General features: G+C 41.0%; 1 protein-coding gene across 14 annotated transcripts in view; it reads right to left on the bottom strand.

The window, feature by feature from the left end:
* PTPRM (protein tyrosine phosphatase receptor type M) overlaps nt 1-20,606 on the bottom strand; it is a 791,475-nt gene that overhangs the window by 28,484 nt on the left and 742,385 nt on the right. For all 14 annotated transcript variants that reach the window (XM_075585347.1, XM_075585335.1, XM_075585339.1 and 11 more), the window contains 4 exons: nt 6,207-6,323; nt 3,918-4,072; nt 2,865-3,000; nt 1,353-1,502 (listed from right to left, as the gene is read on the bottom strand). In XM_075585347.1, the coding sequence (XP_075441462.1) occupies nt 1,353-1,502; nt 2,865-3,000; nt 3,918-4,072; nt 6,207-6,323 (558 nt within the window). The remainder of the gene's footprint in view (nt 1-1,352; nt 1,503-2,864; nt 3,001-3,917; nt 4,073-6,206; nt 6,324-20,606) is intronic.

Here is a 20,606-nt window from a genome sequence, read left to right as displayed (position 1 = left end):
ATGAGACATGATAGAGTTAGCAACCTTGTTACCCCGAGGCAAGTAGGGCCAAAAATATCTATGGTGCTATGGTCTCAGAAGTCTTTTTAAGTTGAAAGAAAGGTCCTATTGCAAAGTAGGAGGAGCCAACTCCCCATTTGTATGCAGTATCATAGGGCACAATAGACAAATAGATGTAGCTGACGGAGACTTATATACACAGGGCAACATATTGTAAGTAATACTTCAGCACACTCACAGATTTCATTGTGTTAGTGATCCAACATTCGAGAAACCTACAGTAAGTGAGCTATGTATGAAAGCATTCGGTCTGTAAAAATACAACACCCGATTTATGAAAGATAAACATCTCTTTCCAAAAAAATGCATCTTTCTTTTCTAAATCTGGTGTTATTTTTAACCCCTTGCTTTACCTCAGGTTTCAAAGCTGGAGACTCGGGTAGACATTTCAATCGATTCAGCTGTGTGACTAAGAATGCTAGTGCAATTCTTCTTGCCTGTTGTATTATATCTGTTAGACTTCCGCTTGTGTCATTTTACACTGATAGTAAAAAAGCTATTGGAAATAAACATATACAAATGTAAATTCCAGCACGAGATGAATTCCACCTCAGTGGTCAATGTGCTATTGCTATTGGAAATGTAAGTCACTAGCAGTGAATGAGGGATCAGGGTGCAATACCCCACATCGAAGCTTAGTGAATACCGGGTATTACCTCCTTTTCGTTACTATGTGGAATTTACTCAAAGTGAAATCTACTCAATCCAATGCAACAGTCTTAAAGCAGCAGTCTCTCCTAAGTTACTCCTTTTAGTACAGTATGGGAAACGGGGGCCCTCTGGAGCTGAACGGCACTATTTTCAGCTCTGGGGTTCCTCCCCGCCCCCGCTCCAGAGATACCAGTGAGGTTACCAGCATTAACTCCTAGTTTTTAAAGGGGATTTAACAGGCTGTCCAATAGGCAGCAACAACCGATAATGTTTGCAGCTTCCTATTGGCCTCATATTTGGCAGTCATTTTGTTCCCCCTCAGAGGGAGATATAAGTATCTGAAAATAGCACAGCTCAAATCTGGGGGAACTCTGGGATCCCATATTGTATGAAAAAAAAAAAAAGGGGGTAAAAATTTTTTGGACAAATACTGCTGCTCAAAAGAAAGTGTGTGCTATCTATATGAAGCCTACCAAGCATATATTTATGAAACTTTCAAATAAGTTTTTCTAATGTTTGATTGTCAACGGTCCTCTAATCAATGGGAAAAAACAAACAAACAAAATAAAGACGGAACGATGCTATTCCACAGCTATCCGAATGCATTCATTTTTTTATCTGCAGTGAAGTTGGCTTCTTACCCTAAATTCCTCTTTAATTTGACTGGAGTTTGTCTGAGGGTCCACTTTGTTCATTTCATAGTACACGGATCTGACCTGAGATGCCAGAATTGATGTGTCTCCACAAAGACAGGCTTCCAGTATTGCATCATGAATAAACACATACTGCTCCTGTGGTTTTAAAAACAAACATTCATTATTTCAAGCAACTAAGGTTTTGTCCATGGTAGGACACGCTAGCTTCTGTGCTTCTCTTCCTCCCCGGCGTCGCGCTTGCAAAACGAACTTGTTTGTATTGAGAAGCGCCGCTCCCCCTGTAGCGCACGCGCGCGCACTATGCACTACTGCATTGCCGTCCTAGTGTACGTAGCTCGCGCTGTAGCCTGCACTAAGGACGAAGCCTAAGAAACCCTTTTTGTAGCTGGATTGGCCTACAAAGCGAGCAGGATTGCAGGCCGCTCAGCATCGTATGGGCTATTATTACATCCCAATTTACTGAGTACACTGAAGTTCAGAACAAATATTAAATATTATTACATATAAAAACGTCACTGCAGGTATTTCAACCACATGGCCAAAGAGATTAACTAAATCACCCACACTGTACTTATGAGAAGACAAACAGATAAGTATTTAACTATATACTATATCTCACCCTGTCCTTTCTCACCCCCTCTCTCGCTCTCCCTGCCTCTCCACTCTCGCTCTCCCCTGCCTCTCTTGCACCTCACTTTCCCCTCTCACTCTGTCCCCACCTCTCTCCCACCCTTCCCCTCCAACTCACTAACATTCTTCTTTCTCTCACACCCCCCCGCCCCACTCCCTTCACACTCTCAATTCCCCCCTCTTACTCATATCCTCCTCTCTCTCCCACACATTCTCCCACAGCTGTTTTCCCCGCCCCCCATTCTCTCACCCCTTTCTCTCTGAAGCCCCACACCTGTCTACTCCTTGTGTCCTACCTATTGATTGTGGGCTCAGGCACTAGCAGATGGTGGAGGGCGGTAAACCCAGGTGGCCGGTAGTTGAGCCTGACTTCTAGCAGGGCCTAACTTCCGGTTTCGGACCAGCCGATAATCACCTAGCATAAACTGGCACTCGCCCCGGTTAAACGGCTATCTGCAAGGCTGGTATATATATATATATATATATATATATATATATATATATATATATATATCCTTTCTGTTTATCTAATTAGTTCTGAGATTGGAGCTTCAAAATTACGTGGTTAAACTGGTGGTAACTTATCCTTATCTTAAAAAAAAAAGTATAACTACTGTACTATAAAATCAATATAAAATGATGCCATACAAGGTATCCTTATGTATTTAAGAACCAAGAAATGTTTATGCTAAGAAGGCATTTTACCTAGAACTGTTTAGGTATGCAAATGTTTTGAAAACTTGCACATTTTGCTAAAAAAAAGGTCAAATTTAGGCAAAACTTTTCACATTTCTATTCACCATACAGTATGTAATGACTTCAAGTAGGTTTTTTAATAAGAAAATGAAGTTATTCTAAGAACATTACCTCCGTTTGTACCATGTTAACTCTACGAGATCGGAGTTCCCTCACACAGTTGTAGATGTCTACAACACCTTCTCTTTCTGCCATGTCAAGCATGATATCAATGACGATAAAGCAGCCAGTCCTACCAGCACCAGCACTGAAATTAGAGTCAAGTATTGTTACTGAAGTCCCAAAAGTCAGCAATGTATCAACACCTACAATCCTGTTAAGTAAGATAACAAAAAAGTCCTGCACTCATAATACGATATTAAATTGGATTAGACTGACACGTGTGATAATGACAACTGAACGCGACCACTGGTGTAACCGCGCATAATGCTGAGGAAGTGGACAGCGATGCAACGCAGACGTGAGAAAGGAGACGCTATGGGCCACTGAGTATCAGAAGAGACCCATGACATCTGTGGGCTGCAGTTCCACTATGCGAAGTGTGGTCTGGGCTACGGATACTATGTCCTTTTTAAATTACAACCCGAGACTCTATTTACTAACTATTAAGAAGAGGTCCTATACTGTGTGTTCTATGGGAGACATTGATCTACTATATTACAGTTCCCAATGTTTCAACACCTTTTATCTATATTTGTGTGTGTGGGATTCATATGCTACGCTGTGTTAGGTCATGTTTAATCATCTCCCCCCTACTGACACCATAAATATATGATTTATTGCTGCACATTATACTCAAAAATAAAATTAACTGAGGAATTACATGCTTCATAGTGGTGTTCTGTTGTATGAATTTTGTGTATAATAAAATGTTTTCAGAGTGCACCCATACATGAGTCTTGGTCTCTTAGTGCTATAAAACAGAGATCCAATAATAGGTCTCCATCGTATATAATATGTCGCTACATTTAGTTTTTCCAGTGTACTTACAGTATGAATTGTTAATTTATTTTATTAGTTTAAACCCTCTGACACCCTTCCCTCTAGCAATGCAGATAGCTCTGCTGATAAAGTGGAAAAAGTCAGCAGGAAAACAATAGCAGTACATATTACACTTGTATTACTATGCTTTTCTGTCCTAACATTCAATTAAAAATGGCTTACCTGCAATGCACAACCAATGGACCTGCATTGGTTGGACTCTTTGATTTAACTTGACGTACAAATCCCAGAAGCCCTGTAGCATGGTACGGTACTCCATGGTCTGGCCAACCTGTGAAGTGGAACTGGCGAATTTCACGGATTTCATGTGCACCTCTCTGTTCAAGGCACAAAATTAAGGGAAAAAATGACATTGGAACAAGCAAAGCAGAATGTGTCCAATATAGTTATATCCAAGATGTGAATTCTATCAGACAAATATTCAAAACAAGCCCTTTAGTCACTCAGAAATAGTTCTGACATTTGGATTGAGAGATTAGACTATCCAATGGAAAAGTGTACACAACAAATATATAAAAGCTATATAGAAACTCATTCACTAAAAAAGCACAATGTGAATGAAATCTATGTTTTCACTGAAAATATTACTTTGTAGCATCTGAAATGTTTTCGCATGGACTTTCTTAGAATTCCATTTGCTTGTGTATTCCCACTCTGAGAATGAAATGCAAAACTACTGGATGAATCTATGAAAAAGTTTATGCCCTACTTATTTTCAGTGAACTAAGAAGTACTGTATATTACTTAAGACTCAGACTCATTCTACAAAAAGTGTTGCATTAAAATGTAAGTATATTATATTATACAACATAAGGATTTTTTTTTTAACAAACAAAAAGCCTCATATTAATGTATATTCAAAATGCATACTGTATGCACATACAGTAAAATGAAGTCATATTTCTACCACAATATTTTTGCTGCATAAATAGTGTGATCCCATTTCCACTCATGCTCAACCAACATGTGTGGCCCATACTGTTGGCTATAAAAGTAACAATTGTCATTTTAATGCTGAGTAATGATTATTCATTATTTTCATTCACATGAGGCTCCATCGTGTCCACTATTGGAATAACTTGTCTAGCATAAATAACAGAAAGCAAAGTGTGTTCCAGACAAAAAGTGTGTTCCAGACAAAAAGTGTAGCATATTTTAGATATTAACTAAAATCCCCCTGCTCGTGCTATTTCTTCTGCTATATTGAAAAGATAATATTCCAGCAAGCTATCATCAATCTCAACAAATAAGACATTTTAATACAGTGCTACCATTTCTTATCGGATTGGATGAAACTCCATCTGTTCAACAGATGAATAGAGACGGTAACATTTAATAAGAAACATCTCCAACTGGAGGTCTTCACACTTCTCTCATCTGATGCAAACATATGCTATTTAGTGCAAATTGAACATTTTAGAAGACTTAGATTTTTTTTTACTTCACACTGACTTCATACTAACTTTTTTTAATACAATGCAACACAATAGGATTCCATCAGCTGGGTGGTCTTTGTAAACATAATAGCACTAGTTAGTGGAGAGAATTATTTGTGGGTTATCATTTCTAACAAAAACAGGCCCTTTGGAATTTCAAGATTGCTATCGCCATGTCAGGGGCCTTTATAATTGAGAAGCTGCAGCACTGTAGCTGCATCAATGTTGTGTGGGAGATGGTGCTCAATAATCACGTGACTATAACAATAAAGTATTTGAATATAAACGTCCGGATACTGTAATAAATGTCACACGTGACAAATTCCATGTATAATGTGACCAAGGCAGAGATGTGTCTAGTAGTGTCCACCTGACAACCCCAGATAATAGGGAGGAGTGCTGCACACCTCAAAAAAGAGAAATGATACAATTACCGGTGCTCCAATGTTAGAACGACAGCCTGCAGTCAGTCCTGGGTACATAGAGGAAGGAACAGAGGGCACAGCGGATTTTGCAAATTCAAACTCATTTATTGAGCCAACACAACGTTTCGACCGTGAAGGTCTTTTTCACTTGAAAAAGACCTTCACGGTCGAAACGTTGTGTTGGCTCAATAAATGAGTTTGAATTTCCAAATCCGTTGCACCTGACAACCACAACATAGGGCACATTGTTTAATTCCCAATCCGGTGTACAGATAAAAGTATTGAATTAACAAGGTAATTGAGGGGATTACAGCCCATTACCTGTCAGCTGAGTCACAGGACAGTCCAGAAGATCCAGGGCGTGCAATCCGTAATGCAGGGAATCCAGAGGTAAATGCAGAGCACAGCCAAAAATAGATGAAATCCCTGCATTTACAGTACCTACTACCTCTGGAGTAGCTGCATCAAACCAGACTAAGGCCCATATTATTAATTTGTGTATATGTATGGACCGTAGGCTCCTTTGCGGTTTAGTAGCGTTGAGTAAATATGTAAAGTAACCTGTGAAGCACAGAGTTTTGATAACATACCTTTTCCACAGCGAATGTTCGTATTACGTATTCAGCGAGAAGTTCAGTTTCAATAAGCGTCACTTTCATGTCTTTATAGATCTCAGTGTCATCTGGCCAGTATTTGCAGCACTTCACCTTTTGGGGGGAAAATACCAGGAAAACAAAATAAAAATAGAATGAATCTTTCTAAATATAGCATAAAATATCTAATTTAGATAGTTGTAATGATATGCACCAGATATGTATCCCAGGCATAGAGAAGCACATGGGGGGATGAGAGGGGCACAAAGAGGGGTGTATGGGGAATGCAGAGGAGAAGAATATGGGGCATAGGTGTGGGGTGACAAAGAGAGGTGCATGGGTGGGAGGGGGCAGAGAGATGCATGGGTGGGAGGGGGCAGAGAGATGCATGGGTGGGGGCGGCATAGAGGTGCATGTGTAGGGGGAGTCAGAGAGAAGTGCATGAGTAGGGGGGTCAGAGAGAAGTGCATGGGTGGAACGGGGCAGAGAGGTGCATGGGTGGAAGGGGGCAGAGAGGTGCATGGGTGGGGGCGGCAGAGAGGTGCATGTGTAGGGGGAGTCAGAGAAAGGTGCATGAGTAGGGGGGGTCAGAGAGAAGTGCATGGGTGGGAGGGGGCAGAGAGGTGCATGGGTGGGAGTGGCAGAGAGGTGCATGTGTAGGGGGAGTCAGAGAGAAGTGCATGGGTGGGAGGGGGCAGAGAGGTGCATGGGTGGGAGTGGCAGAGAGGTGCATGTGTAGGGGGGGTCAGAGATAGGTGAATGGGTAGGGGGGTCAGAGAGAAGTGCATGGGTGGGAGGGGGCAGAGAGGTGCATGGGTGGGAGTGGCAGAGAGGTGCATGGGTGGGAGTGGCAGAGAGGTGCATGTGTAGGGGAGTCAGACAGAAGTGCATGGGTGGGAGGGGGCAGAGAGGTGCATGGTGGGAGTGGCAGAGAGGTGCATGTGTAGGGGAGTCAGAGAGAAGTGCATGGGTGGGAGGGGGCTGAGAGGTGCATGTGTAGGGGAGTCAGAGAGAAGTGCATGGGTGGGAGGGGGCAGAGAGGTGCATGGGTGGGGGTGGCAGAGATGTGCATGTGTAGGGGGAGTCAGAGAGAGGTGCATGGGTAGGGAGGGTCAGAGAGAAGTGCATGGGTGGGAGGGGGCAGAGAGGTGCATGGGTGGGAGTGGCAGAGAGGTGCATGTGTAGGGGGGGGAGTCAGAGAGAAGTGCATGGGTAGGGGGGATCAGAGAGAAGTGCATGGGTGGGAGGGGGCAGAGAGGTGCATGGGTAGGGGGGGTCAGAGAGAAGTGCATGGGTGGGAGGGGGCAGAGAGGTGCATGGGTGGGAGTGGCAGAGAGGTGCATGTGTAGGGGGGGAGTCAGAGAGAAGTGCATGGGTGGGAGGGGGCAGAGAGGTGCATGGGTGGGAGTGGCAGAGAGGTGCATGTGTAGGGGGGGAGTCAGAGAGAAGTGCATGGGTAGGGGGGATCAGAGAGAAGTGCACGGGTGGGAGGGGGCAGAGAGGTGCATGGGTGGGAGTGGCAGAGAGGTGCATGTGTAGGGGGGGAGTCAGAGAGAAGTGCATGGGTAGGGGGGATCAGAGAGAAGTGCATGGGTGGGAGGAGGCAGAGAGGTGCATGGGTAGGGTGGGTCAGAGAGAAGTGCATGGGTGGGAGGGGGCAGAGAGGTGCATGGGTAGGGTGGGTCAGAGAGAAGTGCATGGGTGGGAGGGGGCAGAGAGGTGCATGGGTGGGAGTGGCAGAGAGGTGCATGTGTAGGGGGGGAGTCAGAGAGAAGTGCATGGGTGGGAGGGGGCAGAGAGGTGCATGGGTGGGAGTGGCAGAGAGGTGCATGTGTAGGGGGAGTCAGAGAGAAGTGCATGGGTGGGAGTGGCAGAGAGGTGCATGTGTAGGGGGAGTCAGAGAGAAGTGCATAGGTGGGAGTGGCAGAGAGGTGCATGTGTAGGGGGGGAGATCAGAGAGAAGTGCATGGGTGGGAGGGGGCAGAGAGGTGCATGGGTAGGGGGGATCAGAGAGAAGTGCATGGGTGGGAGGGGGCAGAGAGGTGCATGGGTAGGGGGGGTCAGAGAGAAGTGCTAGGGTGTCAGGGGGCAGAGAGGGGTGCATGAAAGAGAGGCAGAGAGGTGCAATATAACACCCTTTCTTGCTTTCTTTGTCAGGGATTGCACAGGTCACCAGTGTCAGGCAGTAGTATCCCGAGCCCTAAAAAAGTCCAATCACTTTTAACATCTTCATTCAGCTGTATTTAAACTAATTTTATAAAGTTGACTGCCACAGTTCCACTTACTTGGTCCAAAAGAAGTTCGTTCAGAAGAACAAGAGCGAACTTTTGAATACCAGTTAAATTCAAGCCAAAATGCAGGAAACGATCATACTCATTCATATTCATTTTTTGTTTCCTTTTTTAAATTTTATTTTTAGAAACCGGGTGAACATTTGTGTTTACGACCCAACAAATTCGCAAACTTTTGCGAAAAAATCCAAAGTTCAAAAAACTTTACATGAAAAAAAAACATTAACACTAAAACACCAGTAAAGATGGGATAAAATTCTATATTTTTGGAAGCCGTATTTACGGACGTTTTTGCCCCAAAATCCCCATAGGCCTCAGTGATTTTTCGTCCGATTGCCTCTGTAAAGTACTGACCCCAGTGTATATACATATTAAATGACACATTGTACAAAGTGACACGGTATGATATTGCTCAATCTCGCTGCTTCTTTATTTCCACGTATATTCCATTTTCTATGTCATTATATTGTTGAACCAAACTCCTATCCACATAGACATGTTCAAAGCACACAGCAGGAAGCAGCTGCACAAGAAACAGGAGACAGAGCAGCTAGAACAAAGATGTCTCGAGCCAACTCCTGCTAACAGTTGACTTTTATGTTTTGGCCGAAGTAAATTGTGGCTTTTTAATTCATTCCAAATGCAGTGAAATTTGCACCGTTCCTTACGGCTACGTATTAATAAGCCAGGGTATCAACTCCGAGTTTTGCAAGAGAGGTTGAAGATTTTTCCACGGAAGCGTCTGAATTTTTATCTGAATGTGACAGTCAGTCTATTTTAACCCTTTTGCTAACAGAAGGCTTAATAGCCATTTTTGTTTTAGTAAAAGCTCGTAGGTAGGTAAGTACTGTAGGTATCCTAAATTAATTTAACAATCCCATGCAACCCGAGTTATGAAGCAAGCTTTAAAAAAATAAACACAAATGCTTAAACTTTCAAGATGCCTTGAAAACATGGTCTATAAATCAATATTTTTCCAAACCTAAACAATTACTGAAATATGTCCCAATCTAGTGTGCGATTTTTTTTATCTAGTACATAGATGTCATCATTTTTGTGCCAATTGCTATCTCACTTGTAAATGATGACATCATGTTAACCTGATTCAATGCATTTCCATGTAGTGATGTGTATACAGATGTAGCAGCTGTGATTGCTGCCACTGGCGTGATGCAGCAGGGCACACACAATGCTCCAGCGGGTGCAGACACCAAGTACAGGCATACCCCGCATTAACGTACGCAATGGGACCGGAGCATGTATGTAAAGCGAAAATGTACTTAAAGTGAAGCACTACCTTTTCCCCACTTATCGATGCATGTACTGTACTGTAATCGTTATATACGGGCATAACTGATGTAAATAACGCATCTGTAACAGGCTCTACAGTCTCCCCGCTTGCGCACAGCTTCGGTACAGGTAGGGAACCGGTATTGCTGTTCAGGACGTGCTGAGAAGCGCATGCGCGAGCTGCCGTTTGCCTATTGGGCGAGATGTACTTACTCACGAGTGTACTTAAACCGGGGTATGCCTGTAATAACATTAGACACGAGTGGGGGGGAAAAGGTGGGGCAACCACGCTACTACACGTGCCAGCGGGTGCAAATGTAACATGTTCTCACCCTTCTTTGTCTATTTCGTTTTTTCCCCCTTCAGCGATTTTTGTAAAATAAGGATGTAAAATGAATAATAATGAAAGTAAGAGCACACATAAAATCAATGTACAGTATGTACAATATTTTTCTAGCATAGGCTGTGCGAGGCAACACCATGAAAGGACACTGGATAATTCTGTATCCCTTTTTTCAGTTGGTTTGAAACGACATGGGGGTCTTGTGTGCCTCCCCCCCATTTAAAGACCACTAAAGGTGCCCCTGTTAATAATTGTCATCTTATGTAGAACATTATTAATTAGATGTAAGGAACTTTTATTATTTTATTTGGGTAGTGTAGTAGGTTGTCATCAGTTCAGATTCGGTTGTTTAATTAACAATGAAAAATGAAATGGACACTAAAAATGAGAGATGAGCGAGTGTGGAGTTTGGGAATCAGACGCCCATTTGTGCCAAAGTTTGCAGACTCAGGGAAGACGGATTCCAAAAAAACTCATCTCTACTAAAAACTAACTACAAATACCATTGACACGTTGAATGAACTCCTCCACTGTGACATCTTTTGGATCATATAGCCTGCACTATTGCCATGTGGGCCTCTTAATTATTGGATAATTCTTCCTTCACTATTTCACAGACGGTGGGTCAATGGCGGGACGGAGCTTGACAATTGACAGATAAAGATGACGACGGAAAACGATGAAGAAACAAGAGGCAAGACAATATGAAGCGTGACTCCATATAACGACTTCCAACCTAGGGCTCTGTAAGGCTCTGCGCTGAAATATTTGCATATAAACAAGTAGCATTTTTTGTGTGCCTGAATCACGACATTTATTAAGAGTATTTTTACCACTGTAAATTTAATTGCATACAGTACATACTACTGTGAAAGAAAAAAAGCAAGGGTTTTTATTACCAGCATTAATAAAGTTTGTACTACTGTATTACAAATAATATTAAACTACAATGTGGGCTACAGGACCAAATTCAACAATATAGTTTATTGAATCCATAAAAGATGAAACCCACAGATGTTGTATTAATACTGTCTTATGATTATTATCCACGATAAAAAATCATATTAAGAGTAAACATACTAAAATACCCTTAAAAAGAAGTGCTCCAAGATGCATTGTACTGGCCAGCCCTTAATGATACTACAAAATATTGCACCAATTCACATCATAATGCCCCTTCGGTCAAAAGCACGTAACTATGGGTATAGTGTCCCAAATCTTTTTAACAGGCACCTAAAGATGTGTAACACAGATCCAAGTATAGAAATCTCTTTAGTGCTTTATCAATGACCCTTCTGTTGGATGTACATTGTTTGTAGTTATGGTATGGACATATAATAAAAGCACATTTGTATCACTGAGTTATATCCCATTTATTTGAAATCCTTGATGGAATTAGCCAATTCACTGCATTGCTGAGTAGGGACTGTGTTTCGTTGCGCGCAGGCCAGTATAGGGTCCACTTATCACCCGTTTTGTCCTCCCTGCGTCTCCTAACTTTATGCAGACTTCAATATCGTACTCGCTCTAACTCCAATTTTTTTACAGAAATGGACATGGACTATGACAAAGTCCCCAAACTTCCCGTTTATTTGTTACTCATTACTTTTCTGAAAAGTGCTGTTATTTGTGCATTTGTTTTTCCATGTACATGTGCAATATTTAGTGAGGGTACTTGCCACCAATATCTATTGGCACACAGTCTGTACCCGAGTTTTCCTTAAGTCACTGATGCTGATCCCTGCCTGACGAACTCCCCACATACTTGGAGTAAATAATTCCGCCAGCTCTGACCATGCCTCCAACATAGTCAATGTGCATCCCAGGGCTTTTGCCCACATCCCTGGGCTTCATCTGAGCTCTCATACAGGGTCTTCTTCCCAATTGTGCTTTATACTCATTGAATCAACATATAACTTTATAGATACAAACAAATAAAAGCTAAATCACAAAGAATTACCAATGTAGCCTCACGGTTGGTTGGGCACGTTTCTGATCACTTGTGCTTGCGGAGTCCCAGTAAGGAGACTAATGGCCGATCAGAATATGGATTCAATAAACTATATTGTTAAAATGTATCCTATAGCTCACTTTGTAGTTTATTATCATCTATACTAGGAAGGTACATACTGTAAGAGCACTGGTAATAAAAACCCATGCTTCTTTTGCTCTGTTTTTTTTTCATGTTGGTACTTTATATAAGGGCTTTTCTAGCACTACCACATTTTTAGCTTTGGTGCCCCTTAAAATTGACCTTGATCGTCTGGGTTGGTCATTTTTACCACCCCTCTTTTTCATACCTACCGTAGTACTGGGTCGTAATTATGCACCAAAATCACTACTTACACCATCTTTAAGGTGACTGAGAAAACCAACGCAGAAGACCTTTAAGAAAGGTAACGCATACAGATATAGCAAAACGTACTGCCGCGCATGCTCACGACACTGAACGATTAAAGCTGCCTGGGGGTCTCACTCAGAAGCACGAACCCCCCCCCCCCCACCGTGGCCCAATCGCGACAGACACTGTCCCCAGTGCTGCAGACTTTGGTTTATTCCTCCGCGGACAATACGTTTTCCTACATCTGTACATCCAACTGATGCAAATAGGATTATTGAATAGATGCCGTCTGTCACAACTATTTTTCAGTGCAACAAAAAAAAACAACCTTTGCGTTACTTTGTACGGCTTGATACATAGACCCAACAGTCAGCTGATTCAAAATGTATGCAAAGTACTATTCAAAATGCTAATGTTAATGCCAGCCTAGTGCAATGCCAGCCAGCCATGGAGCAGCACACAGACCTCGGAATGGAATGTGCCGACTTGTCATCTTCCAAGAAATAGACATTTAAGTCTTTTTTTCCCCTATGTGATGTGTTGTGGACCCTTGAGCAGGAACAAGTTAAGCAATATTGGGAAGAAATATTCTATCTTTCCGTGATAATAGCAACAATAAATATGGGGAAATCTAGACACACATTTTAAAGAAAAAAAAAAGATAACTGTAAATGAAGATGAAAGTAAATGGTAAAAGTGGTAAAAGGCTTGAAGATACACTTCTAGGCACATTTTAATATTAATGTATTTAGATATGCCCTTTAGAAAAGCCAGAAGACAGCATTTACATTAACCTACTGCTTTTTAAACCCTTTCAATTCACCGCTCTCAATTAGAAAAAGAAAAGTGTTCATGTCATGACAAGGAGCCTAAAAATACTCCTGGCCCATAATTTTAGAAAGCAGACCATAGAAAGACACAGACACTTCATATACAGACGTTTCTGCTATGCTTTATACGTCCACAAGAAATATCTTCATAGTAGTTCCTGTTTATTTTAGCTCAAGGCTCACATTTTCTCATACGTAGGTAAGACAAAGGACCAGATGCACAAAATGGTGCTAAGATTCATCACTTCTTGGCACATCATATGAATGGAAGTTAAGGCGTGCTAAAGCTTAGCACCCTCTTGTGGATCTGGGACAAAGTACTGTAGGTAATGGATGAATGTCTCCCGTCAACAAATTAGTATAAGACTGTGGCAAAAATAAAACAGCCCAGTCATCAAACAAAAAAATGAAATGTCTCAAATGCCCAGGATCCCACCGATAAAGCATCTGTGTTACAAACCAGGACGTTAACAGCGACGAGGCAGAGCACACCACTACACCTGCTCTCTACAAGATAATAGACTAATATCTGCAGAGCTGCAAAAAGAAAGTATGAAGATGTTCCAATGTTTGTTTGGCTCCGCAACGCTGACCACAGAACATTAACTTTCTTGTTATGCAATTACCATATTCAGTGCTGCAAACAATGTAGATTACAAAACATCTCTGTTTGATTAATGATGAGAGATTCATCTCAAGTTCTTGGAAGAAAACAGTACAGCGCGTCCCTAGTGCTCTCGTTCAGTGCCTGCCAGCTTGTTCTCTTCTACTCAGACACTTTCAACACAAAACAACATTTCTGTTTGTTGGGCACAAACAAGACTTTCCTCCCTCCACCCATCATTTCCCAAAACTGGTTGGAGCTACCTCTTGCAACCATTTATAAAATGGTGGTACATGTTGTTATTTCTCCCATGTGTTCGAATGCTAACGATGTGACTGCACTGAGCACATAAAGGAATCTATATCTACTATTGTTCCCTGCAACTGATGTCATGCTGTGATGGGAAGTTTCCTAATTACACTGTGAAAATATGGCTAAATCTGTCACTATCTCATAACGATAACAACACAACTAAAATATATATATATTATATATTACAAAAAGGCGCAAAAACAAATAGGTGGATGGATAATAGTTAAAAACCAAATACAAGGACATAGATACAATAAAAGTCCATAGATAATTCCAGGATGAGGCACGACCTAAAAAATGAGAGAGATGCCAAATATGGTGAAGTTGTGTTAGGATTACAGTGCAATTACAGAAGCTACTTATAATGTAGCGGTAGATTCCAAGCGTTTCAGGATAAAATCCTATCTTTGCTGCAACGGTGAGCTGGGTATCTTTGGGATCCGGTCTCCATGAGGAACGCTGTCGCTCTGGTTCCCTTCCTCCTAAATCACCAAATCTCGCGATATTTTGGCGAGGATGACATCAAAACCCGGATGTGTCTCCGTTTCTCTTAGGAAATTGATAAGTATTTGCAGTCCCAATTGCCTTAATAAAAGGCAAGCGGCTATAGATAAGTATATAAAAAGTCTGTGGAAGGGCTAAATGGAAAAGATCTTGCAGTAGACCTTAACCCTATGCGTTTCGTCTAAAAAGACTTCTTCGGGGGTATGTCTTGTCACCTGCATGCAGCCCTTAAATAGGCAGATTCAAGCTATGATAGGCTGGAGTTCCCAATAGTTGTACCAATCACAAAGGAGCAGAATGTAGGTGATAGGCATGAACCGACTGCATAAACAATGATTAGTTAATAGGAACCCTTATATAACTTAACGGAGTTGATCAAAATAAATTTTTTAGATTTATTGGTAAACTAAAAAAGTATAATATAAATATAAGATATAATAAAAAGGCAGATATATATTAAGCTCCTATCATTTATAGGAAAGCCAGGAACATTACGAGTATCCTGGCAAGCAAGCATTTAGTCACCAAATTGAACTTTGTTTCTTTCCGGAAAGGTAATTACAAACAAGGTCAAGGGCAATATTAATTGTCTGGGTACTTATATTGTATATTTGTTATCATGTGGTTGCGGCCAGCAATATGTTGGTCGCACCACACGCCCTCTCAGTACTCTCTTCCTAGAGCACAGGAGGAATGTTGTGAATGGTAATATTTCCCATAGTGTGTCTAGACATTTTAAATTAATACATAATAAAGATCCTATGTCTATGACCATTATGGGTTTGGAACACATTTCACCTTATGCTCTGGGAGGTGACCGTTTAAAGCCCTTTGTCGAAGGGAAACGTTCTGGATCTACCAGTTGGGTACTTTAACCCATGGTGGTCTGAACAAAGGTTTGGATACCAGCACCATAGTGCAGTTCTCCTTCTTCCTCTGCTGGTCTCTGTAGATCAGTGGTGCGCAAACTTTTTGAGCTGCGGCCCCCTTCCTGGGAGCCGCAGCGTTCACGCCCCCCCCCTCTCCCATTTGCTTGGCATCAAATGACATCACGGGTCATGTGAGGTCATGTCACGTGACCTCACAGCGTCAATTGACGCGCGTTGCGATGGCGAAGCGTCGCCAAAGACCCGGCTAGCAGAAGGTAAGTGAGTTACAGAGGCCTCACGCCTCCCCCGGCATTTAATTTAAATGCCCGAAGGAAGAGCGCGGGGTCTCTGTAACCGCCCGCGCCCCCTTACAAATTCTCCCACCCCCCAGTTTGTGCACCGCTGCTGTAGATGATTGTGCTAGTCACAGTTATCCTCTGTATCCTCATATCTCCCTCAATCTCAGACCAATTGTTTATTCGCCAAGTCCTATGTAATTGATTCAGTTTGTTCATTCATATGGAGCATTAAATGTGTGTATAGTTAGTTTTTTTTTATAGAATAACATAATACGGGGTTTTTATTGTTCCACCATGAGAAAATAATAAAAACTAGAATCATAATAAAAATATTAATAATAATAGCAATAAAATATAAATGATCATTATAAATACAAAATACATCGCCTTCATTTATTCTTTGTATACTGTTTATGTGAGGTGTGTCTAGGATCCCCGCACTGAGTTATTTACTCTTTTTATCTATTTTACACATGGGATGTTATAATATAATTAAATGTATATGTATATATAGTTTGTAACTGTTGTGTTATAATCATTTGGTATAGTATTAATGTACCGGGTTATATATATCTGTTCAACGTGTATTTGTTCAATGTTAGAACCTATGTTGTAATTTTATTAATTTAAATTTTATTAGTAGTTTTATGAAGATCAATTTTCAAGTGTCTGTATATACATCAGATACTGTTGGACTTTGTCAAGGGACTGGTTTTAATACTTATATTTATCTTCACATTTTTGTATCTATTTCGTTTTTGTTTCTTTGTTGTATGTCACTGTATGATTCACTTTTAATTTCACAGATTCGTTTATATTATTGATAACATCACTAATATTAGCACTATCAAATTATTTATTAAATTCACTAACACTAATCATTTAATACTTAATTAATTATTCACATACAATCACTTGGAGTTACTATTTATCCTTTTGTGATTCTCTCTCTCTCTCTCTCTCTATATATATATATGTATGTATATATGTATAGCGTATCAAAAAAAAAAGGATTGCGAAGATTATAGGTTGATTTATTGCTTAATTTTCCAATGTTTCGATCCCATGACGGACCTTTGTCAAATGTATGCACTAATAGCATGATACAAGCGTATTTATAGATTATAAATCACCCTAAACTCCCCCCCCTAATTGATGACATCACTTCCTCTGAATTCCTCTTAACATTATAATTTGTAGTAAAAAGTCAGTGCTATGCAGTATACAGAACACACATGTTCATGTATACAAACGTTATAATATTAAAAAGGTCGACATAATGTTGACTCCTTCATTTTCTAATCTTGGTGCTTCAATAGTGACATCATATGCATGGCGCATCATAACCATGGAGACTGTGTCTCATCAAGGCTCTGTTCCTCCCCTTCCCTTATACAATGAATCTATTAGACAATAAGTAAAAATAGGAAGTACACGGCACAGCAATATTATCTTCACTTAAGAGAGTACAGTAGCCTAGATCAGCAATTAAGCCTGAATCTGAATAGGAAGGGGAAGCATCGAAGGATGCACCTAAAACCGAATAAACAAGTGAAGAAAAAATATATACTGTCTATATTTTTACCCACATTGTTACCCGACAAACAAAAAGAAAAAGCAAACCAATAAAGTGCCAACAATCAATTAAAAACGTAGAAGTAAAAACAAACTCAAATGAATAAATACATTACCATATTCTATACAACATTCAGTGCGTCCTCACCTAAATGTAGTTAGAAACCCATTGATCATAAAGCTATAGTATAGTTAAGGCTAGGATATATATATATATATATATATATATATATATATATATATATATATATATATATATATATATATATATATATATATATCTCAATACACAAGAATCCATCAAAGTTAGAAAGTTATGATGATTTTTATGTCAATTTGTATCATCTATTTAGGAAACAAGTGAGTGAAAAATCAACATTCAAATCTCTGTGTACGCAATTTAAAAAGACAGAATGCCCGCATACGTAAGAAATACAAATGATTGTTCCGTCCTCTATTGGATGGCATGACGTTCTCAATACCTTACGCCCGTATCTGCCTAAAGATATGTTTCATATGCTTGCAATGCTGTTATAATTCAGCATTAGGCCTTGTCCAGGGTGGGAGAGCGCTCGCTGGCGCTCCAGCGCCGTGACAGCAGGCGCTGGGCCTTTCCTGGCCAGCTAGTTGCGCGCTCGGGGGGCGTGTCTGGGGGCACGGCTATGACATCACGGAGTTGGTTCGCCCTCATTGGGCGAAACGCTCACGTGACACGCCAGCGAGTGGCCACATCAAATTGATTTGTCTCGCCAAGCAGCTGAGCGCCGTACGCTCGCCAGCACGTGCGCACGCACGCTGGTCAAACACATTGTCTCAATGTGTTTGATGGCGCTTGCTCTTAGGCTGGACCAGCCCTTAGTCTTCGCCAATTTAGTTTATAGGATGTCTGATGTAAACCAGCCCAAAAATGTCAGGCAGCAAAAGTGTTAAGATGTGATGAACAGTAGTTCAACGAATTTGTCTCAGCATAGGACCTGGAGAAGAGCAGATTGTGGGTGGTTTTGACCTTTATGACAGAACAACATTAGAATACACTTGAAAAAGAAACGTATAAAGTTCCCAAAGCTTTGTACACTGTAATTTTATCTATGAAGAAATCTAATATCGCTAACAAATAGCCCAACATACTATGAAGATGTGATGTGAATTTGGACTTTTTTTTGTCAGCCTGTCTCTGCTAATACAGACCAGAGAAAATGGAGAAAACATATTATTTAAGAGAGGAAATGAGAGTGACAAATAGAATGAAAAGCAGCAGCAGACTATAGGAAAAGTAAAAAAAAAAATAAGTAAATAGCAAGCCCAAGATCAATCCTGTGTTTGGCATTTCATTCACATGATTTAACAAATGTGATTCTTCCTGAGAGCATAAGCCTCTTGTAAGAATTAAATCATTGTATCACCCATTATCAGAACCGTGCAGGGCAACTTCGTAATATTTGTAAATGCCACAAATGCTTCATTTAGGTTTTGAATAAACACTCACAGTCTAATGAGGGGTTTTTTTTTTCTTTTTTTACAAAACTGACTTTACATGTTTAGAAATCATTAGTTTAAATTACCAGTGAAAAGGTCTCTCTAGGGAGCTCAGTAGACTTTGTTGCATGTTCCCTGGCAGATGGGTTAGTTGAACAACAGAAAAGACATTTACATTGCCACAAAAAAAAAAAATGAGAATAAAAAAAGAAAGAAATATAAATGCGAGCGACTAGCAGGCTATTAGATACAGAATTAAAGGTGTAGGGCGGGGTTTGCTCGGGGAGAATCACATTTAAAAGAAGCATTGCACTGCCATTTAAATACCAGATGCAAAGGTCCTTTATAGGTGCCAGAAAAATTGACAATGGTCCCTTGTTTGAGCACATCTCTAAGAGATGCATGGCTTGACAAGAAAGCTTCAGATAATGACAGGTAGTGGCAGCTGTACGCAGCCTCTGCCAGCGGGAAATGCATGGACTCGGGCATTTGCAGAAGGTGCCTGCATTGGCAGCAGCCTTATGATGGTTCGTACACCCTGTTCCAAAGGGCTTCTATGCTTAAAAAATAATTAAATATTCCTAGCACCGATTTTTAAAATCTCTCTCTAGGTTTTGTAAACACTTGCACATCTGTCCCTCAGATCAGAGAGTGCTACAGTGCAGCCCAGATGCCAAGAGCGAGATCACTCTGTAGCAGCGGAAATTATCTGTAAATACGATTTTCACACCATGGTTGGCAAGAAAACAGGCCTCTGGAATCAGATTAATTATGCAGATTTAAAGGCTGATGGCTTTACTATCAAATGGGGGCTAGCTTCAAACAGAGTTGTCAGGCGACATATCTGTTTTCATGTCGATGCAACTACAAAGTGATGGAGCCAATCCTGTATCCTTTGCAGGGGATGCAGGGCGCAACAGTGTAAGCATAAAATAAAGTGCATTTTCTATGCTTAGATTATTCCCTGGTGCAAAAAGGTTGCAAAATAGATAGTGTGTGGTTTCAAATAGCAGTACGTAGTTCAAAATGAGTCCAGCAGCCCACATCAATCAGCCTTCCTATTGAAGTTTCATTACTTGAAACATTTTTATTTATGGAAAGAACATAGCGAGAGTCAAGTTCAGCCACAGACTTTGCAGAAATATACATAGAAATAAATGCATGAAAAAGTAACTATTGCTCAACTGAGATGCCAGCAAAATATTTTTCTTTAAGTCCTCCAAAAAAAAATCAGATTTTGTTTGGTAAAAACATGAAATAAAAATAAAATAAACAGAAATGAAAAATAATGAAACAGAACAAAGCAGAATAAAGCAGAATAAAAGAGAATAAGAGTAACTGGCGGGTCTGTGCGTCCATCACCACTTTAACAGCTATTAAGTACAGTACTGCAGGGGTGCGCAAAGTGGGGGCGCGCCCCCTGATTTTCTGGGGGCAGGGGGGCGCGGTGGTTACAGGGGCATTTAAATTAAATGCCAAGGGGGGAAGGGAGGGCGCGAAGCCTCTGTAGATCTCTCTTACGTGGTCTCAGCTGCCTCTTCGGCTATGCGTTGCCATGCCAACGTGACGTCATATGACGCTGCGCAGCTCAGAGCCGGTAAGGGGACCGCGAGCAGGGCGGAGAGCCGACAGTGGGGGCGCAAACAGAAAAGTTCACGCGCCG

Source organism: Ascaphus truei, chromosome 2 (assembly GCF_040206685.1).
Source record: "Ascaphus truei isolate aAscTru1 chromosome 2, aAscTru1.hap1, whole genome shotgun sequence".
Classification (NCBI taxonomy): Eukaryota; Metazoa; Chordata; class Amphibia; order Anura; family Ascaphidae; genus Ascaphus; species Ascaphus truei.
This window is presented reverse-complemented; position numbering and strand designations above follow the sequence as displayed.